This window comes from Gymnoscopelus microlampas, assembly GCF_963454915.1.
Source record: "Gymnoscopelus microlampas genome assembly, chromosome: 3".
Classification (NCBI taxonomy): domain Eukaryota; kingdom Metazoa; phylum Chordata; class Actinopteri; order Myctophiformes; family Myctophidae; genus Gymnoscopelus; species Gymnoscopelus microlampas.
The window spans coordinates 58,038,468-58,064,826 of NC_139940.1; the positions used below are offsets into that span (position 1 = coordinate 58,038,468).

At 44.5% G+C, this 26,359-nt stretch overlaps 1 protein-coding gene across 3 annotated transcripts in view; it reads left to right on the forward strand.

Annotated features, from left to right (window-relative positions):
* LOC311042490 (uncharacterized protein) overlaps positions 1 to 26,359 on the forward strand; it is an 80,175-nt gene that overhangs the window by 46,890 nt on the left and 6,926 nt on the right. For all 3 annotated transcript variants that reach the window (XM_084053252.1, XM_084053253.1, XM_084053254.1), the window contains exons 7-15: positions 650 to 727; positions 2,085 to 2,327; positions 6,670 to 6,686; positions 6,875 to 6,920; positions 7,143 to 7,388; positions 7,988 to 8,047; positions 8,337 to 8,369; positions 21,420 to 21,443; positions 26,222 to 26,359. The exon at positions 26,222 to 26,359 is cut by the window's right edge and continues 2,513 nt beyond it. In XM_084053252.1, coding sequence (XP_083909378.1) covers positions 650 to 727; positions 2,085 to 2,327; positions 6,670 to 6,686; positions 6,875 to 6,920; positions 7,143 to 7,388; positions 7,988 to 8,047; positions 8,337 to 8,369; positions 21,420 to 21,443; positions 26,222 to 26,343 — 869 coding nt within the window. In that variant the 3' untranslated portion in view covers positions 26,344 to 26,359. The remainder of the gene's footprint in view (positions 1 to 649; positions 728 to 2,084; positions 2,328 to 6,669; positions 6,687 to 6,874; positions 6,921 to 7,142; positions 7,389 to 7,987; positions 8,048 to 8,336; positions 8,370 to 21,419; positions 21,444 to 26,221) is intronic.

Consider the following 26,359-nt stretch of genomic DNA (forward strand, 5'->3'; position numbering starts at 1 on the left):
TGAAAAACACTGTTCAAAACAGTGCAGTGAAGTTGAAGTTGGATATGTCATTTCCTGTTGCCTTGGTGTGAAAAGGTCAACATGTGACTTGAAGGGGGGTGGGGGGGGACATAACTCGGTCGGCGCAGATTTTTCACATTGCTGTTTCTGCGGAGATGTTCAGCTACTTCAAAGGAAGTGGAAGGAGGTGCAATAACTGATGAGAAAATAAATCCTCCAGTGACATAAGTGTGTTCTAAATGAGTGAAGTGCAGATCAAAACACATAATTGCCCGAATTTGTTTTATTTACAACAAGGGCGCCGATACTGCGGGTGCTTCGGGGCTAAAGCACCCACGGGAAATGAAGAGCACCCATCACAAACTCATCACAAAAAAAGAAAAAGAAAAAAAAACACAGACATCCTCACTTCATGGAGTACATTTTTGGTACCAAATTAACCAAATTAACCGCACTAAAGTAAAAAAAAAAAACTAAAAAGGTAACAAACCCGGGAAATAACTGCAAATTTTGCGGCCGGCCACACGTTGCGCACCCGCGAGCGCGGACACAAATCGGCGCCCCTGTTTTACGAAATTATGAAATATCTTTGTAATGAATTTTAGTTATTATTTTTGGACTCAATATTTCTAATGTAAATCTTTTAAAGGAGACTTGGATAGTGGTGTCACATCACCACAGGGTGCTGTTGATGGCTCGACTTCAATTGAAACAGCTGAAGAAAAGGGTGAGTATTTTTTTTTTATGTCCTTGATACTGTTAAATGCTTAAGTTAACGGTAAGACTGAATATTAAGGTTTAGTCCATGAGCCAGAGCCCCAAAATTGAGCAATGATTATTGCAAGAGTGGGCAAAACCATACCTATATTAAATTGTTTATATTGTCAATATAAGTAAATAAATATATGATAAGCTTTCCACAGGAGCAGCTTTTTCATATGTATCACACATTTTGTTATTTTCCTGACAGGTGAAAAAATTACAAAATTTAAAAAATAGTTATCATAATGAAACTTCCCCACTTGATTACTTACATGAAGACAATGATTTATTGTATTACAAGTTTTCTGAAATTGTATATTTAAATTAGCAAATTTAGTCCATGAGCCAGAACCACAAAATTGAGCCAGATATTGAATATTCTCTCGTCAAAAACCTTTGACTCCAACATCTTAACAAAATGAAATAAGAATGTTGACTCTGGCTTTGTCCAATGTTCCAATGTTGATTCTGGAAAATTATGCAAATTCGGGCATATTTTCCTAATGCCTAATTTGCATATTGTAATATACAATTTCAGAAAACGTGTAATACGATATATAATTTTCTTCATGTAAGTAATCAACTGGGGAAGTTTCATTATGATAACTATTTTTAAAATGTTGTAATTTTTTTCACCTGTCATGTACGTATGGGGAAAATAACAAAAATGTGTGATAAATATGAAAAAGCTGCTCCTGTGGAAAGGTTATCATATATTTATTTACTTATTGACCCTATAAACAATTTAATATAGGTATGGTTTTGCCCACTCTTTCGATAATGAAATCCTTTCTGGCTCATGGACTAGTTGGGTCAATAATGCATTATAAACACATTTATAATGCATTACAATGCACTTATAAGGCTTCATAACACTTGTTATAAATATTTATAAATATGCATAAAAACTTAGAACAAAGAGACTTTATAAGCAAGTTATTGTAGTTACAATGTTCTGTTCCGCTGAACTGATAATGCATTATGACCAGCACTTATAATTCTTCATAAACCTTGTTAAACGTTGTTAAATGCATGATCATAAACATTTAGAACGAGTGTTATAATGCCATATAAGTTCATTTTAATGCAATATAAATGCAATAATAATACATTATAGACCCAACATTAATATACAAGTGAACTAGTGAATAGATTGTTGGCTGCTGCTTACTTTTGTCCTTCTGGTTGCCAATGTGTACATCCTCAGTATCTTATCACAAAGCGTTAAATATACCAGTTGTTACACTACTGTTTATGTGGGAATGTGTAGAAATCTTAATTTTATGCATTTATCAACCACTGTCTTTTTCTCTTGCAAACAGCACATTTTGTGATGCAGCGCAGGAAAGAGTTGATTGAACATGTTTCCAGAGTCATGGCTGTAGTAGGCCATCTAGGATCCAAGGTCGATCCTAAGCTCCACACCGAGATTGAGGCCATTCAAACAAGCATAGGCAAAATGTACTTACTGTTTAATATGGTGTTAGATAAAGGGGAAACTGACACCAGAGCAGCATTTTACGATGCCCTCAAAAAACATGAACCGTACATGTTGGAGAAGCATGGTAAGATCATATGTATTCACTTTTTAAATTATTATTACACCTTCTGATGTCAACATTGACACCTATTTGAATGTTGACATGAAATAATAATCCTGCTAGTGTTTCAATTGCTCGAGGCTCGAGGAACCTCTGTTTTATGCATGTGCAACATACACATTGTTACTTTTGCATGTCGTAAAATGAATCACTCTTAAGTCATGGCATTGCCGTGGATGCAGTTATACACGACAAACAATTTCATACACAAATCCTCGGCCTCAATATTTGATTTACAGTAGAATGAATAGACAATATAATGCCAGTGTTTAACAATGTATGCTTTACTTTCTTAGAAAAGGGATGTTAGGTTTAATCTTCTATTTGTGTGTGTACTGTATGCTGCGTTCCTAATATGCAATACTTACACATCTAGAACTCTGGCTGGGTTAAAATTCCTTCCATAGAATAATGAATATGTGCTTGGCATGGTGATACCTAGAGTTGTGTGTGTGTGTGTGTGTGTGTGTGTGTGTGTGTGTGTGTGTGTGTGTGTGTGTGTGTGTGTGTGTGTGTGTGTGTGTGTGTGTGTGTGAGAGAGAGAGAGAGAGAGAGAGAGAGAGAGAGAGAGAGAGAGAGAGAGAGAGAGAGAGAGAGAGAGAGAGAGAGAGAGACAGACAGACAGACAGACAGACAGACAGACAGGCAGGCAGGCAGGCAGGCAGGCAGGCAGGCAGGCAGGCAGGCAGGCAGGCAGACAGACAGACAGACAGACAGACAGACAGACAGACAGACAGACAGACAGACAGACAGACAGACAGACAGACAGACAGACAGACAGACAGACAGACAGACAGACAGACAGACAGACGGACGAGTGGCAACAGCTCCTTACACTTCAATTAACCATTTTCTTGAAATGCAATTTCCAGATCATGGAGCCTCTCAATAGTTTGCATAAGTTAGCAGTAAACATTTGCAGTGCAGTAGAGTTGCTGCAGAATAGACTGTGATGCACGTTTAAAAGGCATCTCAATCACTTTAACATTAGAATCAGAATTCCTTTATAGTCATTGTACGAGTATACAACAACATTAATAGTGCCACTCTGTAGGTGCAATTTCAACATCTTAAAACACAAGACAGACAAAGCGCACAATTGAGAATGATAAATAAAAAAAGGAAAGTCTTTAAAAATAGAACTGCCCATCTACAATTTAGGCATTTAGCAGACGCTCTTAATCGAGAGCGATTTACAGTAAGCAAGGTAAACACGGGGTAATACATCAAATGCATAGAAATAGTAATCTAGGATCATACAGTAGGTAAACCAATAACATCAGTCTAACTCTAAACAGTATAATATAATATAAAACTAGAAAATGTGCTCCTCGGAGCACAGGTCTCCGCCAGTACTGTTCCTGATTAATCCTGTCTTACCTATTTATATTACATATTGTCACGTGTCACTTGACCAATGTTATCTTGATCCCGTTAGCTTGACCAATGTTACCTCACTTCCAAAAACATAAATGGTTTTTGGAAGTGACACACCTATTTATAGGATTTTATTTCGTCATGCGTCTCGCTAGCCAATCAAAAGTATTGGTGACAACATATTGTCACGTGTCACGTGAAGCTTGACCAATGTTAGCTTGGCTAGGGGGGGGGACACACAGCGTGACGGGAACGAAAACATACCATCCACCTCTGGCAGAGACAACAAAACAAAAACTGTACTAAACACACTACAGGATGCCAGGTCTACAAATGAATCTGGCATCTGTCTAAATAGCATTTTTGTCCGTTTTATTTCATATTAATTATGCGGATAGATTTGGAAAAGAGAGTGTTCTTGAATCTAGTGGTGCGTGTTCTGTCTGACATGTAACGCCTGACAGAGGGCAGCAGTTCAAAGAGGTTGTGACCGAGGTGTATGGGGTCCTTGATTATGTTAGAGGTAGTGTGTGGTGGCAATGGCCCCGATTCATAACGAGGGTCGTACATATGGTGTAAATGAAGTTCGTAAAGGAGGTCGTATTTCTGGTACTCACTAACGGACGTGCAATTCAAAACGGGGTTCGTATATGACAGAGACGTGCGTATGACCAGTTCTATATTATAATGACAGCCAGCTGGGCGTGATGATCCCGAGAGGTTCATTTACATTGCTCCACGCCCCATTTTGCACCATAAAAGGCGTGAACCGTGACTCAGCAGTTTCTCTCTGATCAAATCTGTCACTTTACTGAACAGTGTTGCCATGTCCGCTTATTATAAGCACATTTGCGCTTATTTTTCTGTAAAGTTGCTTGTAAATATTGGTAGAAGTGGGGTGCGGTTTTTTGGGCTTGTTTCTAAAGTATAGTTGGTTATTTGGGCTTGCTTCACAATTGTTCAATTGTTTTAACCGGTGGTTCTCAAATATTTTATGTCATGGACCCCCAAGTTAATATGTAGGCTAATTTATCCCTATAAGCCCCATCTGAAAATGTTTTGTGCCAGCTGGAGGCAGATTTGTGTTTTTAGAATGTTTAAAACATCTTCCAAATATTACACATTTTATTACAAGATTTTTTTTTTTAAATATAGCAGATCTACAAGCTCACAACGGTTTAATTAAAGTGCTTATAATGGCCTAAGTGCCAGTTGCTTCTTTTGGGCTTATTTTCATAGACCTGGTTGCTTATTTCTCTCACAAAATCTGGCAGCACCGGAATTTAACTTCTCGTCCAAACTTACAGCTGTCGGCCACAATGCCTTGACACTGACAGAGAACTTGAACATCATTCTGATCTGTCTGGAAGCAAGTCCCACTATTGCACGATGGATCAGCTGAACGTAATGTGTAATGTTTACAAGGTTTAACCCCGCCAGCAAATAATAGACTAATAACCTGGAAAGGATATAACATGCTCACGTTTACCAGGTAAAAAGATGATGTTGAGAATAAATCCAGGGCATACAAGTGGAACGATCATGGACCAGAGCTTATTGATTACTTATTGATTAAATTAGTTAATTTTGGATTAATATATCACTGTCCTACGTCTGAATGGGGAATGGATCTTCTGGACACAGCTTTCATCACTATAGTTTCCTCATCAGATGGTAACATTTATTAGGCTGTTGTGTGTGGCGTTCATGCACATGTGATCAATATACAGTAGAGTAGCCTACAGTAGGCTATTACAAATTAATACCGCGGCACGGACACTGGTGCGTCAGTCCCTCCGCAGTTTCATTAAGGCATTAAGCCTATTTTCATTATTACGTGACACTTTGGCTGAGATGGCCCGCTGGCAAACACACTCAGGGACCTAATAATTCAGCTCTAAATGCGACTCATAGCCTAGAAAGTAAATGAAAAGCGGTGGAATCTACATCATGTCTATGTTATGCATAGGCTACAAGCAATACATCGTTTGACATTTATTTTTTATTTTTTATATATATGTGTTGACAAATGTTGGGCACATATATATTTTATTTGAGGTTTGCCACTGTTGTAATAGATTTTGGCATGAAGAATAAAGCATTCTAAAGACATACGTACATTTCAGCCCTGGCAAGACTGCCTCGGGGGTGACGTGAGAATGTGCGCACCTGACGCACAAAACACAGACCAAAACATCTTTATGAATCAGGTGTAGTGTGTATGACTTGTCCTACATGCCGGTACGTACAAAATATGGTCGTAAAGCCCTTTATGAATCCGGCCCATTGTCCTGCAGGGATGATAGTGGGAAGCCGGTGATTCTCTCTGCCGTCTGTAACACTCTCTGAAGTGATTTCTTTCTGCGTACATGCAGTATGTCAGCAGCAGACGCTTGATGGTCGTCCGGTAGAAATCCACCCGCAGGTTCCTCTCTGTATTGTGTCTCCAGAGAATTCTCGGGAAGTAGATCCCCTGTTGTGCTCTCGTAATGGTTGCAGTGGTGTTGGCCGATCAGGATAGGTCTTCAGATATGAGGACTCCGGGGAACTTAAAGGTCTGCACATTTTCCACAAATACCCCGTTTCTTCCTGAAGTCTAGAATAATCTCCTTTGTGGTATCCAGTGACAGGTTATTCACAGAACACCACTCTGACAATCTTGTATGTGCCTCTCGTGGTTCAAGTCTGCTTCAGATGGCGCGCCTCCGTCACCTCCGCCGAAAACAATCGCTCCCTTACGTCTCGCTTCCTACGGAAACAATAATAGCATAATAGCATACCGTAATGCCTTGTTAACGGCCAACTCTTATGCCACATGATAATGCAAGATAATTGTATAGTTTTATATATTTCTAATTGTGTTAATAATTGAATTTGTCTTACATGTATTTGTTTTTTTGTTATATTTCATACAACCACATGTTGACAGGAGCTCCACTGACCCAGGTAAGAGTGAAACTCTCCTGTCTTTTGTGGTTTGAGATGGACACTGGAAATGTTATGTTATATAATACTTGTTATATACTGAGTTTCAGGTTGAAAACCACTATTCTAGCCAATCCAATACAAGCCATGACATTGTTAAATAGCACTCAGGCATGATATGATTTAAATAACATGACTGTGTTCAACAGGACCCTTTTGATGGCTTGACTTCAGAGGAAATTATTGAACAGAAAGGTGAGCTTTTTCTGTACATGGTACAGTTCAATTCTTGAGGTAAACAGTGAGTAGGTTGTTGGCTACATTCTTTTGCCTCCCAGAGGTGTACAGCCTATCTTATTCCAAAACTATACATATACCAGTTGTTACACTAAGGTTTATGCAGGGATGTAGAGATGCAGAGCTTTATTTTGTGTGCATTTATATGAAATACTCTTTATTTTTTCTTCCTCTAAACAGCACAGTTGGTGATCCAGCATGGGACAGCATTGATGCAAAATGTTTCCAAAGTCACGCCTATAGTAGAGAGGCTAAACCCCATGTTCCGTGACCATCTTAAGCTCAATGCTGAGATTCGAGGCAAGGAGACAAGCAGCCAAATGATGAGTCTGTATACAATGGAGCTGGAACAAGGGACACCAGAAATCAAAGCAGCATTATACGATGCCCTTAAACAACACGAACCCCAACTGATGGAGATACTGGGTAAGTCAATTTAAAACAAAAATGGCCAGCACACAGAACAACCTTAATATAATGTATAGCAGAACTCCCATAATATACACGTTTTGGCAAAGATGGCATTCTTCACCTTCCATCAGGTTCATACTAGACACACTTGATACAGTATCAATATGGAGCAACTGTGATATGTCAACCATTACATCAATATTTCTATACAACATACAATAGTACCTCAAGAAAGATGTTAATCTTAGAGAGCTTAATAGATAATATATACCAGTGTTATGATTCACTGTTTTATAGACACCAGGGCCGAGAGAACTTAGTCCATTTTTGGTTTGCATAGTAGGCTTTGACGGTTGCCAAATAGGCTTTAGACCTTCCTGACATTTCACAGGGGTAAACAGTATATGCTTGTATGTGTGTAAAAAAATAAAGGATAACGTCTAATCGAGTAGGATGGTGGTGACAGAGATATTCTAGATAGAATGAAGATAAAGATGGACAATATGTCATCTATGTATCCGTTTAAGACCATCAGTATTGTTGATGGTATTGAAATCATACAATTGGGATTTTTAAATGCACTGGCACACTGTAATACATTCGATACTGCCCAGGTCTCATGCGGGGGACAGTCAGCCAGGAACCTGCATGTCAAACTGTGGGATATCTGGTTGGTAAGTATAGTATACACGTCAGTTAAAATGACCTCTAAATAACGCATTATTCATGAATGAGTCATCATTGAAAGAGAGGATGACAGATTCCAGATGGGGAATCAATCTCATATTGTTTTGTATTATTTTACAGGAAGTGCAAGTTTTACATTTGCTTTTGTGAATGGACACTTATAATGTAGTATTTGATTACCTCTCATTGATTGTGTTTGTGTGTATTAATTCAATCACGTCTGCAGACTCTGCACCTTTCTAAATATGCCAATGTAAATTTGCGACTTTTCCACAGTCCCAATCTGCAGGAAGTCAAGCATCCGTTCCAGTAAGTAGTACACCACACTGTTTGTCTGTGTGTGTGTGTGTGTGTGTGTGTGTGTGTGTGTGTGTGTGTGTGTGTGTGTGTGTGTGTGTGTGTGTGCGTGCACATGCGTGTGCACATGCACTCGTGTGTTTGGGCTGACAATTGTCTGTGCAAGATCGTCACTGTTTAAAAGAAGAGTATGTATCATAATGTGTAGACTGTAGAAGATAGTCGAGGATAGTGACTGGAGTGACTGGAAGAAAAAACAAAACATTATTGACTGGCTCACAGTGCACCACCAGATTGAGATGCAGACTTCACACTGCGTTCGATCCACCTCGGTGCAAGAAACACTATTATGTTATTTGGCTTGTATCTTTTCAATATTTCATGTTAAATTGAAATGATACAGAACTGTGGCCAATATGCCATATAGCCTTCTCAAATTCTGCTGCAACGCTAATGTGCGCAAAGGGTAAAGAACACTTAAAGTAAAGAAATATTATGTGGGCATTTTTAGGATCATACAAATGATACAGGTAGGCTATGCATCAGTTATTTAGAGCAGTAATGAGGCCAGGGTTTCCACTAGGCATTTTCTTTTTTTTAATCCCACAATTTTGTAACCCTTTTTTTTCACCCGGTGGCAATTTTTTAAGTGATCCTGGGCGCTACACTCCCCCTACCAGCCTAGGGAGCCCAGGGCCGAGCTCATGCCTCCTTCAATGCATGAGAGCCAATTGACCTTCTTATCACCTGACAGGGGCGAGTTTCCCCGGTAGGACGTAGCATGTGGAAGGAACACGTTATTCCAACCAGTTCCTTTCCCCTCCATCAGGCACCTCGGCTGTCATGGGGGAGGCGGTATAGAGACCAGGATTACTACATGTTTTTGTGAGGAGAGGGGCTTTACCAGGCTACATTTGACCAGTGGTGGAAAGTAACTAAGTACATTTACTCAAGTACTGTACTTAAGTACATTTTTTATGTATTTTTTATAGGGCTGGGACTCGATTAAAAAAATTAATCTAATTAATTAGAGGCTTTGTAATTAATTAATCGCAATTAATCACATTTTAATCGCATATCAATATTTGACCTGAAAACAGTGAAAAGCTATTTTTTTAAAGGGATTTTGGCATACGTATTTAAGTACATGTACTCTAGAACTGTACTTAAGTACAATTTTGAGGTATTTGCACTTGACTCTCGAGTATTTCCAATTTCTAATACTTTTACTTCTACTCCAGTAACTCCACTATATCTCAGAGGCAAATATTGTACTTTTACTCCACTACAATTATTTGAAAACTTTAGTTACTAGTTACTTTGTAGATTTCGATTATTATAATAAAACATGTGGTGGTAACCATGTGAAAATAGCCGATCTACAAGCGCAAGGCATAGTGAGCTTGTAGATCTGCTATTTTCCACCACTCGAGGCTGGTAGATTGTGTTGTTGTTACTGTTGTTTTATAGTAGTTTAATTAATTATTAATAAAAATCGCGCGCATGTGATCCGCACCGCATCATGCACCCCCCCCCCCAGCTTACCGCCACCAACCCCCCTAAACGGGACAAACGCGCGCGTGGGGGGGGGGGGGGGGGGGGGGGGGGGCATCCATTACAGATTTTATGCCCAGCCAACATTATCAAGCAGTGCTCATGCACTGTGCTGGTTGCAGTCAACTTTGTTGTTGTCTGAGAAGTGAGAACCACGTCCTTTCAGCTAGATAAGCTTGCGTCGTTTCAGCTTGGTGCGCTGGCATAAGCGGTCCGTCTGAAACTCGTCCAGTGATAAACGTTCCGCGGTGCAAAAACGGGTGCGATTAAAATGCGTTAATTTTTTTAGCGCGATAATTTTTCTGTAATTAATTGATCGAAATTAACGCGATAAAGTCCCGGCCCTAATTTTTTACTTTACTGGAGTATTTCCAATTTTCAATACTTTAACTACTACATCTCAGAGGAAAATATTGTACTTTTACTCCACTACAATAATTTGAAAGCCCAGGGTTACGTTTGTAACCCAGGTTTTATTAGTAGCGTAAGCAAGTGCTTACTATGGGATATCATCGCCCTCTGGCGATCACACAGAGCAATAACAGGACTCCTGGAACTCCAATGTCCATTGGATAAGGGACGTGTGACACAAAACCGGAAACCGGTAGTGGTATAAATACCACTGCGTCACATGAGCTCCTCCTCTGAAACCTTCCACTCTGCACGCTCAGAAGCACACAGAGGGGGTTCAAAACGTAAGCACTTGCTTACGCTACTAATAAAACCTGGGTTGCATACGTAACCCTGGGTTATTATAGCGTGAGCTTTAAGCAAGTGCTTACTACACTTACACATACACGTCCCCCGGGGGAGCCCCCAGTTATGACAACCCTCACCCACACGCTTGCCCAGGGCCCAGGACCTGCCCCCGGCAGGACCCTGACCCCCAGGCACCCCAGACCCCTGGGTCGGGGCGCGCAGGACTGATAAGGCAAGACCTTGACGGACAAAGTCCTGTCCCTGACACCAGCACTGGATTATCCAACCAGTGACAGATAAACCAAGGCCTCCTCCTCCCCGGACCATGCCTAGCCGGTCCCGGGAGGGCAAGGAAGGCCAGCCAGGTAGGAAGAGAAGCATGCCCTCGGGCACCCCTCGCATTCCCCACCATGAACTGGCCACTGCACACCTACAGGGAGAAAAAACACGCCCCAGGGCAAATTTTACACTCTCTCCCCTAGTAAGGAGGTGCAGCACTCACCCAGGGAGAACTTTATGCCCCAAGGCACCGTTCTACCTGGAGTCAGCTCCTACACCCAAGACTGTGCACGCCATCTCAGACACCGCCACGTCCAGGCTGTAGAAAGACACAAAGGTCGAGGGAGACGACCAGTTAGCCGCGGAGCAGATCTCCTGCATCGACACCCCTTTGTAAAGGGCCCAAGATGCAGCTACGCTCCGAGTAGAGTGGGCCCTCAGCCCCACTGGGATAGGGATCCCCCTACTCACGTATGCTAACCGAATAGCCTCCACGGTCCATCTGGACAGGGTCGGTTTAGCCACCACCTTCCTCTGACCTCGGCCAAAGGTGACAAAAAGCTGAAACGACTTCCAGCCCATGGCAGTCCTCTAACAGTAGAGCTTCAGAGCCCTCACTGGACAGAGACAATGTAACCGTCTATCCTCCGCCGAGGATAGACGGCGGAGGATGAAAGGCCCCTAGCTCCACTGGGGCCCTGGCAACCACTCCGGTCTTGGACACGAAGGCCAAGTTGGGTTTCAAAACAACCCTCTTGCCGTCGTCCGAAAACCACATGCAGTCCCCACTCACCGAGAGCGCCTGCATGTCACTGACGCGTTTCGCCGTACAAAGGGCCACCAGGAGAACCGTTTTGAAGCTGACGATCTTCAGATCTATAGTCTCAAAAGGCTCGAAGGGGGGCCGGCATTAGTGCTTCCAGCACCACGCTCAGGTCCCACTTTGGGAACAAAGGTCTGTTCACTGGCCTAGCTCGCTTAGCACCGGCCATAAACCGTTGCACCAGCGAGTGCATACCCACCGACTTGCCATCGAACCCAACGTGGCAAACGGAGATAGCCGCCAGGTACACCTTGATGGTAGAGTAAGCCAAATCGTGATCCAACCTGTCCTGCAGGTAGATCAGAATGCCACCACCGGAGGCGACTGCCCCAGGCACCAAGTCTCGAACATATTCCACTTAATATCGTACTGACTTCTGGTAGAGGCTGCCCTAGCCCCCTGAATGGTGGCTACCACGTCAGGGGGCAGCCCTAGTGAGCACAGACTCGACCTCTCACGGGGTAAACCCATAAGTCTAGCTTCTGGGGGTCCTCGTGGAACACCTCGTTCCCGCCTTGCCTCAGGAGGAGGCCACGGCTCGTCGTAAAGGAGGGGAAAGATCTCCGTCCTCCAAGGGCCCCATGCTGGTGCCACCAGCAGGACCATCCCGCCCCGGACCCTGATTCTCTCCAGTGTTGGACGGATCAGGTCCAGGGGTGGAAAAGCATAGAGTAGCACGCTCGGCCAGTCGTGCGCTAGAGCGTCTACCCCCAAGGACCGGTCCTTGAGCCCCATCGAGAAGAACCGCGAGCACTTCGCGTTCTCTGCGGATGCAAACAGATCGACTTGTGCTCGGCCGAACCGGGCCCAGATCAGGTCTATCGGTACATGGGTGGCACGCAGCGAGGCTAGACGTTGCACGCTCCACAACGTCATCTCGCGCGCTAGTCTGTCTAGGACAAGAGACCCCAAGCCTCCTTGTTTGTTGACATAACACATTGTTGTGGTGTTGTCCGTTCTGACCAGGACATGACACCCCACGATGCGGCTCTCGAAGTGCTTGAGAGCCAGGAAGACTCCCAGCAGCTCCAGGTAGTTGATGTGGAACCCCCTCAAGGAGGAGTCCCACAGCCCCCGGGCTGGGTAGCCCTCGTGGACAGCCCCCCAACCTGAGAGGCTGGCGTCCGTGGTAATCACTTTCCACGACACTACTGCGCCTATCCTGACTCCTTCGGACAGGAAGGGCGCTCGTGTCCAAGGTTCGAGTGACTTCACACACTGTGATGTCACCACCACTTTCCGTGAGCCCATGGAATGCGGTATCATCAGAGACCTCATCGCAGGAAAGGTCTCATGTGGAATCTGCCCAACAGGATCAGGTGTATGGCCGAGGCCATGAGACCCGCATGTCAAAAAGCTTGCCATCCTGTCCTGTTCTTTCATGAGACCCGCAGCTTGCATGCATGTCCTGTACGCGACCCGACGCCCCAGGCGCAGGGAGCGCACGCATGTCAAAAAGCTTGCCATCCTGTCCTGAGACAGGCGCGTGAAAATAGGCATCCTTGAGGTTTATACTCGTCCACCAATCTCCCTGTCATATTGTCTGTAACAGCGTCGCCGTTGTGAGCATACGAAATTTGAAAACCTTCAGGAATCTGTTCAAACCCTTCAGGTTTATAATAGGTCTTACGCCCCCCCCTTCTTTTTCACCAGAAAATACTCCGAATAATAACCCAGACGGTTCTGATCCGGAGTCAATTCTCTGATTGCATCCTTGCTCAGGAGAGCTGAAACCTCTTCCCTCAGCGTTATGGCCGCTTGGCCCGACACGTGGGAGAACACTACTTTGTCTGATAGTGGAGGTTTGCTCGAAAATTGCAACCTGTATCCTCTCAACACGGTACACAGCACCCAAGGATTCGGTTTGCACGCTTTCCATTCGGAAAAGCAACGAGCGAGAGGGTTCGTGGGGATGGTGTGAGCTGCTGACGTCACCTGCCCCGTCGGGTTCCGACCGATTGACGGTGGGGAAAGCCTGTGACATAGACGGGGAATCCCACACACCGTCGACATCCGCCCTGTAGCATCGCTTGGTAGCGCTAGCCGGGCTAATGTTGGTCTCGTCATAGAGCGCGCGCCCGTTCCCATGGGGACGCGGGACGCTGCCAGCTCTCCAGACGTGGTCCCGGAACCTTGCCCCGGTGATGTACCTACCCGACTCCGAACACCTCTCCCATAAGGGGAGTGTTGATGGAGTGACACCGGGGCCCGTCGAGGTGACTTCCGTATAACTTCGTCCGCCATGTTGGTAAGGTCGACAGGAACGGACCTTTTGTGTGGTGTGTGTACACGGAGCGAAAGCATCGTCCCTCCTAGGGACTTTCGCTGGTGTAACACCGGGGTTCTACGAGACGTAAACTTCTGCCTCACCTCCGCCATTTTGGCGAGGTCTGGGGAGGCGTCCATTTTGTGTCTCCTCCGTCCCACAGAGGCGTTCTGCCGCCCTCTGCCGGACGGAAGGAGCAACTGCTGTGGCGCATTTGGAAATAAAGTTTAGTTTACCCAGAACCCCCCTTTTACACCGCATTTTAGATGCACATGATCTGTCCCTATAGTGTTTGGGATGTCGCCCCGTTCTTTTGGGGGACATAGCGAACACTGAGGGCTAATGAAATTTTGCAGAGGGCCCTGCTTCCCACCGGGAAACAGGTGGCCTTGACTTTTCATGGCACTGGAAAAAATGAGCATTTGTGGTTCTGTCAACAGATTTATTCCACACACAGGAGGCACATTTTGTACAAGTATTTCTGGAAAAGGACACACATGACTTTGAACCGTATTCAGTGTCTTTAGCGTCTTTCTTAGTCTCTTTGCACTGGTGGACTCGTCCTCGACTCTGTCCGACCTGGCAAGGAAAGCGCCAGTCCTTTTTCCGTTTAAGTGCTGTCCGAAAGCTGGCTCCGCATGATAACGGAGGAGCCGTCGCGGGGCAATCAGCTGGTGCTCGCCCGGTAGAACCGGGAAATGAGTGTCATTTACCCTTCCATCCCCCGCGCCGGGGCCCATTGTCCTTGCGTCGGGCCCGAGGCGAAGGGGGAGGCGGGGGAGCTTTCTTGTCGTCCTGGGCCCCAAGAGAGCTGTCGGGTCGCTCCCAGGAGGTGGCCCTGGCGGAGGACGCTCCGGATGCTCCGGTTGCGTCCAGAGGTGCGTCTCCTGCCCGCGGCTCCCTGCTGTTGAGGCCTAGCCGCAGCGGGGGTTGCGAGGGTTGAGAGGAGGCATGTGGCTGTCTCCTCGAGCTGCTGCTCCGCCGCCTTGGTCTTGGTGATCAAGTCGCCAGCGGTGTCGAAGAGATTGTATGGTTTGAGCGGGAGGCTCTTCAGACCCGAGGTCAAGATGGCCTTGCAACCGGAGGCGAGGTCGAGCCACTGTAGTCTCTCCAAGTCGGCTGTGAGAGCCATGGCTCGGCCCGTCAACATCAGGGCAGTACAGGAGCAGAGTATCGCGAGCTGGAGCAGCCTCGCTAGCTCCACAGCATCCTCGACGGAGGCTTCGTGTACCTGAGCCGCTGATGTCTTCTCCTCCAGGGGCCGGGCTTGCATCTCAGCGAGCTTCGCCGCGGCGGAACCCTGAAAGAGCGACCCCACGTTCACTACCTTGGCTGCCGAGGCCGAGGCCTTGTAGAGCGTGGCGTGCGTCGTGGTCTTGGACCTCTTGGCGTTGTCGGTGAACACAGGCCCACTCCTGAGGCTGAGTCTCACCGTCCCTTTCTTGGCCTTGTCGATGGCTGCGGCGAGTTCTCTGTCCATTGGCGGGATGCCAGTGACTCCCAACTCGGCCCCTGTCAGGATGTCGGTTATGAACCCAGGGTTCCCCGGCTCCTTTCGCTCGGCCCAGGAGAACTGGATGGCGTTCCGCACGCCAGCGGCCTCCGGGACGAGTTTGGACTCCACGTGTCGAGAGGGGAGAGGAGTCAGGCCTTGAAACCCCGCGATGAGGACCCCGACGGACGTCCTCGCCGGTTCCATCGGCTGCTCAAGCTTGCATCTGGCGATGGCCCGCTTGAGCACTGCGGCCACGGTCTCCGTTGGTTCCGACGCCTGATTGGCAACCTCAGGAACCACCACTGTGTCCGGAGCAGGCTCCGGTGTAGGTTCAGGACGGTCCGGGCTGGACATCGTCACCTCCTGAGACTGCTGGTAGGATGTGAGGCCTACATCCTCCTCCTCGTCCACCACCACGACGAGGTCCTCCTCCTCGCCGTCCATGTCGCTACCATCCGGGGTGGGGGTGTCGCCCCAGTCGGCGATGGAGGTGGTGGGGGAGAAGATATCGGGAACGCTGTCCTGGGAAGGCCCGTTGCCCTTAACCTTATCGGATAAGGTTAGAAATAAGTTTAGGGTTAGCCATCCTCAGTAAAACAAATACAGGAATACAAGAACCGCTGGTCTGCGGGAAAAAAAATCAAGTTTCAAGTTTCAAGTTTCAAGTTTATTTCGCCATTTGTATTAAAATGTACATTAAAATACATTGGAATGTTCTGTTCACAAGCTGCACGTAGTAATAAATAGAAGAAAAAAACAAATAAGACATTACAGGTTTATACATCAGCATGTCGGCTCAGTGCAACGGTTGTCAAGGAACAACATATGTAGGAAAAAGAAAACTAGTCAGATATGTCTGTTCATAGGATAAAAGGAAGTACAAAGTGAAAAGACCAAAATAAAGTGCGAGAATAGCAGCGTAGCCTGCTTTAGGCAAGGGATGAATATTAAGTTACTTCTTCTCATTTAGGAAACAAACTACCTCTGGATAAAAGCTGTTCACTAACCTACTTGTACGAACCCTGTGTTTTGATTTCTTATCAGGGCACCGCTCCCATCTGTAGCGTCTGCCAGAAGGTAGCAGGGTTATCAGACCGTTGCCAGGATGGCTGGGGTCTCTGATTACTTTCAGGGCCCTGTCACACCACCTTTGCCTGTATATGTCTGCCACTGAGGGCAGGTCAACACCGATGATCCTCTTGGCAGTTCGAACTATCCTGTTAATTAGTGTGCGATCCTCATCAGAACAGCTTCCGTACCTCTGGGTCTGGGTCTTGGTGGATACACCAGCCTTTTTTAGGCATCTCAAAAAGTAGAGATGTTGTTGTGCCTTTTTTACAATAGATGTGCAGTTCAGGTGCCATTTAAGGTCCTTGGAGATGTGCACTCCTAAGTATTTGAAACTGTCAACAATTTCTACTTCAGCACCATTTATGATGATAGGAGTGGGTGCTTCTCTGTTTAGTCTGAAGTCAACTATGACTTCTTTAGTCTTGGACACATTTAGCTCAAGATTGTTGTTTCTGCACCATACTGTTAAGTCTACCACTTCTTGACGGTAGGCAGATTCATCATTATTCTTAATTTTCCCAATCACACAGGTGTCATCCGCAAATTTGATAAAGAGGTTGGTTCCACTCTTTGCTACAAAGTCATGGGTGTACAGAAGATAAAGATAAGAACTAAGAACACAGCCTTGGGGGGCACCAACATTTGTTATGATTGTGGAGGAGGTAAAACTTCCTATTCTCACAACCTGTTCCCTCCCCACCAAGAAGTCCAGGATCCAATCACAGATTGAGGAGGGTAGGCCCAGTTCTCTCAGTTTGACAAGAAGTTTGCTTGGCACAATTGTATTGAATGCAGAGCTAAAATCAATAAAAAGCATTCTGCAGTATACATTGAGCAAGTCGACATGTTCTAACACAGTGTGCAGAGCAATGGAAATAGCATCTTCAACAGATCTATTCGAGCGATATGCAAACAGATAAGGATCAAAAGAGTGAGGAATCACAGATTGAATGTGCTTTAATACCAGCCTCTCTAGGCATTTCATTAAAACAGACGTTAAAGCCACTGGGCGGTAATCGTTCAGACAGTCAATTTTAGGTTTCTTTGGGACAGGAACAATGATTGATTTCTTAAAGCACTGAGGGACAATGGAGGACTTAAGGGACAGGTTAAACACTTCACAAAAAACAGGAGCCAGCTCATGAGAGCATAATTTTATGGCTCGGGATGATATCCCATCTGGCCCTGCTGCTTTGCGCACATTCACTCTGTCAAAGACCCTCCTTACTTCAGATTCTGAAACCACCAAGTCGGTTACATCATTGCTGTTGTTTAAATGATCATTTACATTAGAGCTGTTGCCAGTGAAAACAGTGTTGTTGTCAAAATGATCATAATTCGAAACTGCCGGATTAGCGCTCGCTTCAAAACGGGCAAAGAACGAGTTCAAGTCATTTGGTAGGGTACAGTCAGTTGTAGTGGCCATGCTGTTGTTAGTCTTATAGCCTGTGAGGGACTGGAGCCCTTGCCACACCCTCCGAGAGTCAGAGCTCATACTCTCCAATTTGGAGCTGTATCGACGCTTGGCATCTCTGATAGACTTTTCCAGGTCATAGCGTGCTTTTTTATACTGTCCGGGGTCGCCGGACGTAAAAGCAGTAGAGCGAGCTTTCAGCTTGCTCCTGACGTCACTGTTCATCCACGGCTTTTCATTCGGGAAAAAACGCACAGTTTTTGTTGGGATGCATAAGTCAGTACAGAAGTTGATGTAGCTTGTGACGGCACTTACATGTTCATGGAGATCAGCAGAGGAGTCCCTGAATACGCATTCAGATCCAGTCAGTTGCAAGGAAGCACCCCTGCAGCTGTGCTGTCGAATCGTCAGTCCAGCGCTGAACGGTGCGGACTGTGGACGGTTCGTTCCTAATGCGCTGTGTGTAGACAGGCAACAGGAGGACTGAAGAATGGTCAGACTTGCCGAAGTGCGGTCTGGACAGAGAACGATATGCCCCTTTGATTGTTGAATAACAATGATCCAATGTTTTGCTGCCTCGGGTGGCACACTTAACATGTTGATAGTATTTAGGCAGGACTTTTTTCAGCTAACAGCCGTTAAAATCGCCTGCCACCACTGTGACAGCGTCAGGATGGTCGTTCTCGTGTTTTGTTATCACGTTATACAGCTCATTCAGAGCAGCAGGCTCACTTGCCTGTGGATGAATATAAACTGCTGTCATAATCACGGAGGTAAACTCGCGCGGCAGATAGAAAGGGCAATATTTAATAGTTAGTTGCTCCAGGTCCTGTGAGCAGCTCGAGGAGAGCACCTCCACATCGGTGCACCATAAGTTGTTTATTAGAAAACATACTCCTCCTCCTTTAGTTTTGCTGGTGGCTTCTCTCGTCCTGTCATTGCGGAAAACAGTGAAACCTAATGGTGGCACCACCGAGTCGGAAGTGCTGGCTGTTAGCCAGGTTTCTGTGAAGCAGTAAGAGCAACATTCTCTCATTTCCCGACGAGAGGAGATGCCACACAAAAGATCATCCATCTTGTTACGTAGAGATTGCACATTAGCCAGAAAGATGCTCGGTAGAGGTGGTTTAGACGGATGCCGGCGAAGTTTTGCCAATACTCCCCCTCGTCTCCCCCTCTTCCTCAGGCGCTGGCGTGTTTCAAACACGGGTGGATGGTAGAAAAAGGTTGGGCTCGTCCTGATCGTTGCAATGCTGCTGGTTCGCAGACTTAAAAGTTCCTGGCGGCTATAGACAATAGTTTCAGCTGAGGCTGGTGCATACTGCACACATGATAGAACAAACAGACTACACAACAATAAAAACGACAGTGCTGCTTGTGAGACGTCGCCCTGGTACGGCGCCAAAAATGGGTGCAATACGTTAGTCCGACAGACCGTTCCTCCGACAGCGCATGCCTCCGACGTTTACCATACTAACCCTATACCTAACCCTAACCGCACGCGGATGCCACGTAGTCGGAGAAATGGGATGTCGGATTTACGTATGCCTCCCGCCAAAAATGGGGGCGAGCGTGTTTTGGAGCGAGTTTTACGGTTATAATATATTGACAGCACCGCGGCTTGCGAGAGATGATGAGATTCTCTCCGTCACTCCGTGGAGTAATTAAATACCACAAACAACACGGTTGTATGTTGACACAAACACACTGGAGCAATTTAGAAGCACCTTATAAGAATACACTTATGTTGATTTAACCTTAGTAGCCTATGCCGTATATGGACCATAAAGGAACGGCGGAAATACGAGTCCGTATCCGGTGGTGGGGAATAAGATCAGCGTTCAGAGACCAGAGTTTTTCTTTCTCAAGCAATTCCATTTTATTGTCAAGAGTTCTCGGCAAATCCATACATACAAGTCAATCGTCGTACAGCTCCCTTTGTTCATAGAAATCGGCTTCATTGAACTGTGTGTACCCAAAAAACACAGAGTCCTGTTCTCTCCCAATACAAGTCATTATATAGCAAAACAGTTAACATAAATAGACTAACTTCAGTCTGTGACTGTCAATCACAAATGCTTGGGCCTGCCCCTTCTTGGTCAGCACAAATGAATTTAGCATCTGCCTTGATTCGAACACATTATTCCCTTAAACCTTATCTATAGAACTGTACTTTTCCATACACTTACATTATAACATTATTATACAACATCCTATTAGCTTTGAAATAAGTCTAAACAGTAACATGTCTGACGTGGTATAAATGATTTACATGATCAAAATGACTTAAAAGAAACGCATCATTAATCTTGGATTTAAGAGACCGAATAATCGTGTTATCCCACTATAAAGGGTTTTCCCTCGGCCCTATTTTACTAAAACTTAGTCCTATATTTATCTGTGAATTTAGAGAAGATCAGTAAGCATTTAAGTTTGTTCCACCCAAGTAGAGAGCAGTTGTCAGTCTATTGGCACTATTGCCTAGTTTAGACTGCGCTTAGCTCAGCCTGATTCCACGTTTAGACTCACATCCAAGACACAGGACAGAACAGCTGAAGGTGTCACCTTGAACAATTCACTGTAGCGGGCAGTCTCCACTAGGATCTCCCCAGATAGTGACTAGTGCCTTTTTGGTCTTCACCTGTTTATGAGACACTCTACCGGTTTTGTGCTCATAATGTACTAATATCATAATAATTTCATATTTCATAAGCACAGGACCCGATATGACACGACACCTACGTGTGTTTTATTGTTGGACATGCGTTCATGGCAGATTATAATATGGGCATTTGACAGTCCCTCTTCTTCCTGGTACGGTGGACTGGCGCTGATTTCTTTTTTTTTTTAAAGTTTCTTTCTTTCTAGTACTGACTGAGTGCACTGCCAAAGCATACTCCCTGTGCCCTTTTTATACAGTACAGCCAGGTACATATTTGCATTTCTATGGGTGATGGTCGCTGACTAGCTTCACTGAATGGACTTGGGCGTGGCTGTGTGTCCGTGAGATGGACGATGGCCGTATGCCCGTATCTATTGATGATAGCGCTATTGTTCCCGGGGTGTTGGGTTCACACCTTCACATGGCTTCACGGTACACCTAGCATTACGTCGTGGCACAATAAAGGTCTGCCTGCCGCGGTTGGGAAACACTGCGTTAAATCACTCTCCACCCACACAAGACCGACAGAAACAGACTCAAACACAGCTGTTTTTGTAATTTAAACGACTTAATGCTTCTAAAACGACTATATTTTGGAATACAAACCTTCTTCAACATTCAAACTGTGTTAATATGAAGAAGAAAAAACGAAAAACATAACAAACAAAAAAATTGAACTTATTTTGCTATCAGGCGACTTGATGCCCCTTTCTCCAGCAGCAGTCACAAATGGGTTATATGGCCTGATGTGTAGTGTTTTGTTGATGTGTGTGTGAGCATCTTCTTTTTTCCTCTCCAGTTACACTAGAAGACTACCACCCAGGTAAGTTTTGAGTGTGCGTGTGTGTGTGTGTGTTTGCTTGCGTGCGTGCGAGGTGTAATGACAGGACAAAGCTTAGCTCAAATCAGTGATGAACTAATTATACCATTACCATTATTACCAGTATCTGTGCTTTTGTTATTTAAGTTAAGTCAATTAATAATGTGTATTGATTTGCGTGATGTTTGGACACAAATTGGAGTAATATATATATTTTTTGTTGCAAAGGTCAAGTTAAAAGGGTGGCATTTGTTCCTCAACATAGTTCGAATGTGTGTGTAAAGTTTTACCGCAATTGGACGTTTATGATTTGTGGCAACTTTTTTAGATGCAATCTTAGCCAATCAGGATGGAATAAGAAAAATCAAACAGATCCTTCTTGATCACATGACTATAGAGATAATGTGTACTGATTTGCGTGAAATTTGGATAACATCTGAAGGAGTAATGTCAAAGTTAATTTGATGTGCAGTCATAGGTAAAAACACACATCGGCCTGTTATAGCGCCACCATGAGGCTGATTTGAAAAATGTCACGTTGCATTCCTTTCTCAGCCTAGTGGGAATGTGCTTGCACAATTTCACGGAAATCGCACGTCATGTTCATGATTTGAGGCATTTTGTTAAAAACTGAGAAGTTCATTAAGTCTGGAATAAGACACGTCTTCTCAAAGGATGTCTACCTCGCGTATAGCCCCCCTCGCCTCGCACCACTCGCACTCACTTCCCACTCAGACCCCCCCCCCCCCCCTTCCTGCACGAAAATGTTAACATGATTGGACTTCATTAAGTTTGGAATAACACATGTCTTCTCAAAGGATGTTTAGAGACACACGCGCGTCTACCTCGCGTATCGATAAAAAAAACATCCATTCGCAGTTTTCGCTGATTTTAGATAAGAGTAGGCCTATTTTATGAATAATGCAGTGGACACATTTCTACAACTCTTTCACTGTACTTCGGCAAGAAACAAAAAAATCATCGCGACCCCCTGGTTGCTTGTTACAATGTTACAGGCTGTTGAATATAGCATGTCTCGACAAAAATGCAGGGAGAAATAAAGATACAGCCGTTTCCCCAAATACGCTAAGCAGGACGTTAATGGTGGTGGAGTTCTTTCGATCACATATTCTCCTGGATCTGTGTGACTTAGCGATGAAAATGGTTACTTTTGCGGGGTTTTTTTTGTTTTGTTTTTAGTACATTTTTACTAACTTGTCTCTAACACTTGTGTTAGAGAACAGCACCATCAGGTGGAAAACCACTGAAAAAAAAAAAGTCGTAAAAGTCGTCTTTGGCAGTCTGGGCCTTTGGAAAAAAAAGTCGTACAAGTCGTCCTTGGCAGTGAACGAGTTAAACGAAACCGGTCTTTCAGATTTTTCATATTCCATCCTGATTGGATAAGATAGGCTTCCAAAGTTTGCAGGTTTGAACTGCGTCCGTCATTCTGTCTGTGAACAGCTAATCTCCGGCACCGTTGGCTTGATGGTAGCGAAACTGTGCACACACACTCCCTGGATGCCAGAGCAGAATCTCTGTCCCAATTTTTTCACATGGGCCTGTTATAGTTGAAATACATTTTTGGACAGTCATCCTACAGATTTTGTCCAAAAATCACACAAATCGGTACACTATATAGTAATGAATATAATAATTAATATATAGAGCGTGCCAAAACACAAAGAACAAATATGGATTTTTTTTTTGCTACAAAACTGCCCTTAAAACCGCCCTCTCTGTGAAAGCAGCTGTGGGGCGTGACTCAGATATTCGTATCATCAGGGACAGGCCAATTACGTCCTCTTCAAAGGCTTGAATAAACTAGCGTGCCTGTAATTCCCTGCTTAGTGTCTCTTTCGGCCTGGCGAGAGAGTATGTTTTACCCCCTGTCTGTCCGTCCGTGTGTCCGTCCGTCCGTCCGTCCGTCCGTCCGTGAACAGCTAATCTCCTGCACCGTTCGCTTGATCGCAGCGAAACTGGGCACACACACTCCCTGGATGCCAATTCAGAACCTCTGCCCCAATTTTTTCACATGGGCCTTTTAGCAAATCACATTTTTTTCACAGTACTCCTACATATTTTGTCCAAACATCACGCACATCGGTATAGTATCTCTATAGTCATTAAACAAAACGTGTCTTTCAGATGTTTCATATCCCATCCTGATTAGCTAAAAATGGCTTCCAAAAGGCCTCAAATTTTGAACACAGCATGACAGCATGCAATTTCCGTGAAACTTTGCAAGCACATTCCCACTAGGCCGAGGAAGAAATGCCACTTGAAAATGTTCTAATCAGCCTCATGGTGGCGCTACAACAGGCCGATTTATGTTTTCACCTATAACTGCACCAATCTGTGTAAAACTTGGTATACACACTCCCTAGAGGTCAAGGAAAAACCTTTGCCCTGCATTTTTCACATCTGCCTTTTATTGCGCCACCAGGAGGCCGACTTATGTAAAACATATTTATTTATATTACTCCTTCCGATTTTATCCAAATGTTCCATCCTGATTGGCTAAGATTCACATCTAAAGTTTGCAGTCGTGCCTTGTTTTGAACAAAACACCGCAAATCATGAACGCAGCGTCCGATTGCGGTCAAACTGTGCATGCACATTCACACTATGTTAAAGACGGGGTGCCGTGATTTTCAGAGATCCCCCCGCCCAAAACATAATCATCAGGTATTATGGTTATACTAGGAGGAAGATTTTTTTTCAAAAAAGTGTACAGAAAGTGTTAAAATTGTTTTTCTGTGGACACGCCTCCAGTTCATTAAGTATACCTGGTTCTCACCTTAGCACCTCCTCCACCACCTTAGCACCACCCACCTGTCCTAGTCCCTCCTCCTCCTCATGCCCACACCTGTTGTGTTATGATATTGAGGGGGAGGGTATGTTTTTACTGTGTCACTAAAGCGCTGTTTTTTCTATTGACACTTTTGACCCTCAAGGTTTCAGCCTCCAGGAAGAAACTCAAAATAGTCAGAGAAGACATAAAACACCATAAAAACACCACCAGGGGGCTTAATGAAGTTCTATCAACCTCATAGACACATGAAAAACAGAAAAAGTACAAAACCATGGCACCACCTCTTTAAGGAACAATGCTACCCTTTTAACATTGGCCTGTTTTAGCGCCACCAGCAGGTCTAATTTAGCTTGTAAATTGTCTCAATGAACCGCACAGAGTTTTCGTTCTAGGCGCAGTGGCCAATGTATCAAACGACAGCATTCTACAAATGCTGTTATTTTTCTAAAGGTTTGCACTGAAGAACAAAACTCTCTACTACTGTCTACTACATTGTAACATTATGACACAACTAGGTTGCTGTATTTACATTTAATTAATCACAATTAATTTATAACTTAGACATTCTAATTAATAAAAATACATCTAAAAATATATTCAAAATGTTGAGCCCTGATAATTTTGCATTTGGCATTTTGCCACAGAGACAGCCTACATGTGTGACCGAGATGTGTTTATTTATGTATTTATTATGATTATTATGATTATTACTCTCCGCAGGAGAGTATTGTTTTCACTTTCTAAATATGACACACCGATTGGTCAAGCCTCACGTGACACGTGACAATACGGTGAAATACTGTATAAATACATGGCGTCACTTTGACAGTGTCTTTGCCACTGTCAAAGTGAGGTAAGACAGGAACCATCACGAAATGGCTGCATGGCTGATACATAATTGGCAGATAGGACAGATAGGACACTTATATAGACAGGAGGGATATGACACTTACACAGACGGATAGGACACTTACAGTACACAAACAGGACGGATAGGACACTTATACAGACAGGACGGATAGAACACTTACACAGACAGGAGGGATATGACACTTACACAGACAGGACGGATAGGACACTTACAGTATACAGACAGGACGGATAGGACACTTACAGTATACAGACAGGACGGATAGGACACTTATACAGACAGGACGGATAGGACACTTACACAGACAGGACGGATAGGACACTTACATAGACAGGACGGTTAGGACACTTATACAGACAAGACGGATAGGACACTTACAGTACACAGACAGGACGGATAGGACACTTACATAGACAGGAGGGATATGACACTTACACAGACAGGACGGATAGGACACTTACAGTATACAGACAGGACGGATAGGACACTTATACAGACAGGAGGGATAGGACACTTACACAGACAGGACGGATCGGACACTTATACAGACAGGATGGATAGGACACTTATACAGACGGATAGGACACTTATACAGACAGGACGGATCGGACACTTATACAGACAGGATGGATAGGACAGTTAGAACATAAGAATTAGAACATTCCCAACATTCCCAACACAAGTCTGGTAAGAGTGAGGTAAGACAGGAACAATCACGAAATGGTTGAGAAATGGCGGATACTGTAACAATTGGATAGGACACTTACACAGACAGGACGGATAGGACACCTATACAGACAGGAGGGATAGGACACTTATACAGACAGGACGGATAGGACACTTATTAGATAGAACATTCCCAACATTCCCAACAGCGGAGAGTTGTGCTCCGAGGAGCACTTTTTCTAGTTATGATTATTATTATTCATGTATTTATTCATGTATTTATTTGGGGGGGACGGGGATAATTGATCTAACATTTGTATTTCTGACCAAATATGGATGTGTGAACTGCAACTTTAAGACTCAAAAATAAGACATGTCCGGGTAAAAGAGGGTGTATGGTCACATTAATTACCTCTGTTTTCTCCTCTACAGGGTCTTTAGAAAGGAAAGGGAAAGGTAAGTGTTTCTACTTTTCTCTGCTGTTAGCTGAGAAAGAGATGGTCCACTGGAGCCTCTGTTACAATTACAATTTAAGTATTCAGCAAATGCTTTAATCCGTCCGTCAGTCTG